The sequence below is a fragment of the Pocillopora verrucosa genome, chromosome 11, assembly GCF_036669915.1.
Source record: "Pocillopora verrucosa isolate sample1 chromosome 11, ASM3666991v2, whole genome shotgun sequence".
NCBI lineage: Eukaryota > Metazoa > Cnidaria > Anthozoa > Scleractinia > Pocilloporidae > Pocillopora > Pocillopora verrucosa.
In genome coordinates, this window is record NC_089322.1 from 4,656,820 (window position 1) to 4,662,886 (window position 6,067).

Consider the following 6,067-nt stretch of genomic DNA (forward strand, 5'->3'; position numbering starts at 1 on the left):
TTCCAGAATGTTCTCTTTACTAGAAGGTCACGTCTAGATGACTTAGGATTCTAGAATGCTCTATTAGAATGTTCTGGGACTTTACTTAGACAATTTTTCGTAACAGAAAGTAACTCCACTTTGCCAGGTGTTTCATACAAAAGACTGTGTTTTCATGTTCGGTTTCAATTTTGTCTCTTACCAATTTCCTTTTTTTTCTTTTTTTAACTTTGCATTTCAAATTTTTTATTTCTTCACTGTTACATAAAAGAACTTCTATCAGCCTTCCGGTATTTCCATATTCTGTTTACCTAGAAGTCATGATAATTGCATTGTAAACCTGCAGGACTTGTGCATTTCATTTAAAATGTCAAAATGAAGTTGTGGAGTAATTGGAAACGTGTTGTTAAGAAAACAAAATGTCAAAGCTGTATTGCTATATCCAAATAGAAAAATTGACTTTCACGCGAATATCACGGAATCATTAAATTTACATTTAATATTGATGATACAGATCTGTTCACAAAGGTTTCTGTGTGTCGGGCGGTGTTTTTCCATCAACAGAAAAGGGTTGGTTTAAATTTCTCTTCATTTCTGATCTTTCTGTCTTGTTTGACTATTTTGTCTATAGGCAGGTAAGTTATGTTTCATACGTTTACTGACTATACCTGATTTTGTCTCAAGATTCTCTTGACAGATGTTACTTCAAGTCGAGTACCGATTTGTATTCGTCTTGTTCTTAGCGGCAAAGACGGCTGAAGGAGCCGAAAATGGTGTTTTCTTTCAAATCAAAGAAAACAAATTTTTCAGATATGGAGAAGAAAGCCTTTTTTGGTCTAAAACAGATTCTCTGCTTTCCTGTTCTTTTTTTTGTGCGAGGGAAGCTTCATGCAGAAGTGCAAACTTTCTGGAAAAAGCTGGACTTTGTTATCTTCTTCGCGACGAAATATTAACAAGCTCAGCAGCTGAGCGGCTTTTAGAGCGAGCTGGTTCTTTCTATTTAAAAAAGGTATTTTACATGTATTTTGTTTTACATGTTATAGTTTTCGGATGGCAACTTGCGATCATTTTAGCATTATTACGACCCGGCAAACCGTTGCTCTATCTTTCCCATAAGAGGGAAGAGTTTTCACAGCAAAACTGATTACTGTTACCATCATTTCAAAAAAACAAAAACCCCAACAAATTTAATTCAGTTCAAGAAGACTACAAAAAAGACCCGAACGTTTAATTCATAGCGCGCCGAAGTAATAAAAAAGGTAAAGTATTGAAACGCATGAATATTCATGAAGAGCAGCATAATCAATTGAGATACGCCTTAAAAAAAGGTATTTTGGTTTTATCAACTGAGTTGATAATGTTTATTTGCCGCCTTCAAGAGATATTAGACCTGACGTCTCGAGCCATGGCCCTACTTCAGCTTTAGAAACTCAATGTTGGCCAATTTACATTATCAGTCGATGAAATCAAATTATCTTGTAATAAACCCCACCGACTTAACACCGCCGCTTCTTTCCCCTTTTTGTTAAAAAATGGAGACGCCAAGACCATTACCCAAAATTCATTTCAAAATCAAGCTTATCATCCAAAGCAAATAAAACGTTTTGTTATAAGCGGAAGCCATCAGCAACTAAGAACACACAGTTACTAACCAATGAACCTTCAAGAACTTCCTGTGCATGCGCACACTCATACATGCATGAGGTATGGGTATTAACTGATACGTATTGTTTGACTCCAACGCAGGTTTACCTCCCAGGAATAACCGGTTCATCCCAAGGTGAGAGCGGTAGATTAGTGTCGAGATTGGTAACTAGGAGACTGATTTAAATAGCCATATTTAACCCTCTACAGCATATCGTTAGTATGCATATTCTCCGTACCAGTCTCTATACATTTCTTAAGGTTCCGGACTATTTATCGAGGTCCCGACGAGTCCGGCTAATCGAGATTCGACTGTATTTAACTTTCATACCGCAGACAAACTCGACGCAAAAAAAATGGGAGTTAGGCATTGCATGGTTTTGAAATATCAAAACTGTGACATCGTAATATAAAGTTGGCAAACATCAAAAATGTTGAAACTGAGTAAAACTTGTCTAAATATCGTTGAATTGTCAGGTTGATGAGCAAGTGAGGGAATAAGGATTTGACGATGAGTTGGAAACAGAGAACTAGTCTTCAATACAGAAATCTTTGTGAAACCCAGTTTTAAACATTATAAAACGCGTTCTCCATTTTTTCAAAACCTTGTTTCCCTATAGGTCAAACCATTCCTTCGCACTCTGGTTCAACCCAACATTCAGTGGGATACTCGTGCCAGACCCTCCTCAGGAAGAATCCTTCTTCAAACTCTGGTGTTTATTGGATTGATCCTATTGGTGGATCTCAGACCAACGCTTTCAAGGCTTACTGTGATATGAAGACCGATGGAGGAGGCTGGACACTAGTATGGAGCTATTCCTTCACTAATTACAGTCATTTTAACCATAAATCAAATGCGATCACTCCGAGGCCAAATTGGCCGGTGAGATCTCAAACGGATGTTCCTATCTCCACAACTCCTACATTAAATGAATCAGACTACAACGCCATGGAATTCAGACTCTGGAAACAACTCGGCAGACAGGTTCTTATCACAAGCAACATAAACAACTGGTTGGTGTGTCATCCGGGAAATGGCAGCTTGGTTGATTGGCAGGAAGGTGATGTCAACTGTACGATCATCAAACACGTGATTGACCTTAGTCACGAGGTGGTCCCTTTTAAGTTTTCACCGTACCACCACGATCGGTATGGACCGCTGTTCTATTTGAGTGAGGGCTCGAATAGTTTTTATTACTATTTTGATGGTTATACGAGGAAGCATTGGCCTACCCATGATCCTTTAGGAACAAATGGGCCCAACCAAAAGAAAAATGTTCCCGATCCACATGGCAACATTTTTATTCGAGCCGAGTAGCAAAGACATAATAACAAACTCTTGCACACAAATACTTCAAGACCCGGAAAATAACATTACATTACTTACTTGGCAAATAAGTGACGAAAATTAATCAACATATCAGTTAGATGGTGTTATTCTGATAAATTCTAAAATTTTCCAACTTCTTTTCGATGGAAAAGTATCGCTACCAGAAGGAAGAATTTCGGATCAGATTCTGGAAGCTGAAGGTTCACGCTTGATTCGCTCTTATGAGATGAGCGCGAGCGAGACCACCTACTTTGCGGAACACTCTACAGAAAACATGCGCCAATTCTTAACGCAATAAAAAAAGTATTACGCCACACAAAAAATAGCTTTCTGAAAGACATTACAGTTACAACTCTAAACGTTAAAATTGATGTTAATCTGTACAGGATATCTATTACGCAATCACTCCATTAAACATGTTTAGAACTATAATTTGAGATGTAAACCTCAGTCTACTAAGTTGCTTCTTTGTCCCACGCTCGTGACAAGACGAAAAAACATCTTTCTTAATTCTTCACCGAGCTCAAAACTTACCATCTCTACTTTTCTACTCAACAGCTGTAGACTTGAGCGCCTCTACATTTAACCTAAAAGAGTTTGCCCTGCCCAAAAGGGTTTGGTAATCTTTTCGGGCCTTACAAAGGTTATGAATCAAAGGGTATGTAGGTTCGTCATCCAGCGTAATAAGCAGCTAGGATTAGTTGCTTTATTACGAGTCTAAACTGACTTGTGTCTTGTACCAAAAGGCTTAATGACACTATCGAGAAAACATAGAACACCCAAGGTAAGTAAATATTACACATCTGACACCGGCACACAAAGCGAATTTAAGGGATCAAAGTTAGAAAGATGCGTGAGAGACATTTTAGTTCGAGCTTGAAAAAGTCATTAAATATATATTACTAAATTTAATAGATGCAACAAATAAATTTAAAGTAAAGCATTAGATTGAAAAGATTACTTAATGAGTAGCCGATGATGTTTGAATGTATTTTAATATGGTAAACGAAATTTCGAGTTCTTTTGCGAATATATTCTGTTAATTTGACTTAAATCTTCAAAATTTCTGCCTCTGAGACGAGGTCTGATGGTGACTCAGATTTAGCCAGACAGAAATTAAGCTTTTCATTCTCAAAGTTTGCACTCAAAAAGCAATTATTCCATGCCAGATATCTAATATAATAGAAGTTATAATCTAGATTTAATGGCTTCCTCCTTTTTAGATGAAATAGCACATTGTAGCCTTTTCGGTGTTTCCACATTGTTTGTCTAGACGTTATGATGTTTGCATTAATTGTGGGAAATAGTAGTAAATGCTTTTGGAAAGTGCTCAATAGACACGAGTGTACATACAGTTTAAAATGACTAAAATGAAACACGCATGATTCCCTGTTACTCTGAGCTTCGTGCTTACGCACTCGTCAGACAGAATTAAATCTGTCTGACGAGTGCGTAAGCACGAAACTCAGAGTAACAGGGAATCATGCGTGTTTCATTTTAGTCATTTTGAACTGATGATTGCATTATAAACCTGCAAGACTTACGTTTTTCATTTAAATTTCACAATAGAGTTGTGGAGTAATTGAAAATGTATTGTTAGAAAACAAAATGTCAAAGCTATATTGCACTATTCAAACAGAAAAATACACTTTAAGACAAAGATCAAAGAATCAGCAAATTTGCAATTAATACGGTGTTTTTCATAAACGAAACGAGGGACAGCATGATCAAACGAAGTTCATTCAATATCAGTTTCTCTATTCAAACACCCATAAAACGCTCGGTTAAAAGCCAAAAGTGTAAAGATACACTGTGTGCCAATGGGCCTTTAGGAATTCCTTAAAGATGCACATGGCTTGAAGTATGGATGTTAATTGAGATGTTTTGTGTAACGCTAATACAGGTTGACCTACCAAGAAAATTCGGCTCATCCCAGGGTAAGACTGAGACGCAAATTGTTTGAATTGGTAACTATAACACTGATGTAAACTATCATTTCGCATTATCAACTGAGTTAATACCGTAAATTGGCCACCGTAGAGTTTCACAGCCAGTTCCAATCACTCTGACGAAGGGCTAACGCTCGCAACGTCAGCTTTCAAACTCTATACAGTGGCCAATTTACGTTATCAATTTAGTTGATAATACCAAATTACCCTGTTATACTCTCCCACCGACGCGGCACCATTAGGAAATATTTATGAAACCCAGTTTTAATCATTAAACATCTTGTCATCCTCTCTCTAAATTTCTGGGACACTATAGGTCAAACCACTCCTTTGCACTCTGGTTCAAGCCAGCATTCAATAGGACACTCGTGCCAGACTCTCCTCAGGAAATATCCCACTTCCTCTTCGGGCGTCTATTGGATTAATCCAAGTGGTGGATCTCAGGCCAATCTTTTCAAGGCTTACTGTGACATGGAGACTGATGGAGGAGGTTGGACTCTTGTATGGAGTTATTCATTCACTAACTACAGTCATTTTAGGCGTAAATCAAATGCGATCACTCCGAGGCCAAATTGGCCGGTGAGATCTCAAACGGATGTTCCTATCTCCACAACTCCTCCATTTAATGAAACAGACTACAACGCCATGAACTTTTCACTCTGGAGGCAACTCGGCAGACAGGTCCTCATCAAAAGCAACATAAACAATTGGCTGGTGTGTCATCCGGGAAGTGGCACCTTGGTTGATTGGCAGGAAGGTGACGTCAACTGTACGATAATTAAACAGGTGCCGGATGATCCGAGTAACACGTTGGTTCCCTCCCTTTTTTTTCCAAACAAGTCGCCCCAAAGCTATGGACCATTGTTCTCCATGAGTGGGCCGTGGAACACCGTGTACTACTATTATGATGGCTCAACCATGAACCATTTTCCTACCCATGATCGTTCCGGAACAAATTCGCCCAACCAAATGAGAAATGTTGTAACTCCACATGGTAATATTCTTATTCGAGGCTTATAGCCAAGGCAGACTGTAACAAATAAATTCTCACATATATGACGAAGGCTGATTACTTTCTTCGTTCATATCAATAAACTACCTAGCAAACAAGTGATAAGAATCGATGAAATGATTAGCGGTCTTATTCTATCTTGCATCAAATTCT

At 38.2% G+C, this 6,067-nt stretch overlaps 1 protein-coding gene across 2 annotated transcripts; it reads left to right on the forward strand.

Moving 5' to 3' along the window:
- Positions 1–503: 503 nt before the first annotated feature.
- LOC136277026 (uncharacterized) lies at positions 504–3,125 on the forward strand. Of its 2 annotated transcripts, XM_066158632.1 has the most exons (4): positions 504–549; positions 664–988; positions 1,726–1,759; positions 2,244–3,125. In XM_066158632.1, the coding sequence occupies exons 2-4, from the start codon at positions 677–679 to the stop codon at positions 2,939–2,941; spliced, it is 1,044 nt and encodes a 347-aa protein (XP_066014729.1). In that variant the 5' UTR covers positions 504–549; positions 664–676; the 3' UTR covers positions 2,942–3,125. The 2 variants fall into 2 exon arrangements, with proteins under 2 accessions (XP_066014729.1, XP_066014730.1); XM_066158633.1 differs by lacking the exon at positions 504–549 and having other exon boundaries at positions 653–988.
- Positions 3,126–6,067: the final 2,942 nt, after the last annotated feature.

What these genes read in the sequence shown, in the direction of transcription:
- LOC136277026 (XM_066158632.1), top strand. Translation starts at nt 677, where the DNA reads ATGTTACTTCAAGTCGAGTACCGATTTGTATTCGTCTTGTTCTTAGCG. An exon ending in GTTCTTTCTATTTAAAAAAG is followed by an intron (nt 989 to 1,725) that starts GTATTTTACATG and finishes ACTCCAACGCAG; the next exon opens with GTTTACCTCCCAGGAATAAC. An exon ending in AATAACCGGTTCATCCCAAG is followed by an intron (nt 1,760 to 2,243) that starts GTGAGAGCGGTA and finishes GTTTCCCTATAG; the next exon opens with GTCAAACCATTCCTTCGCAC.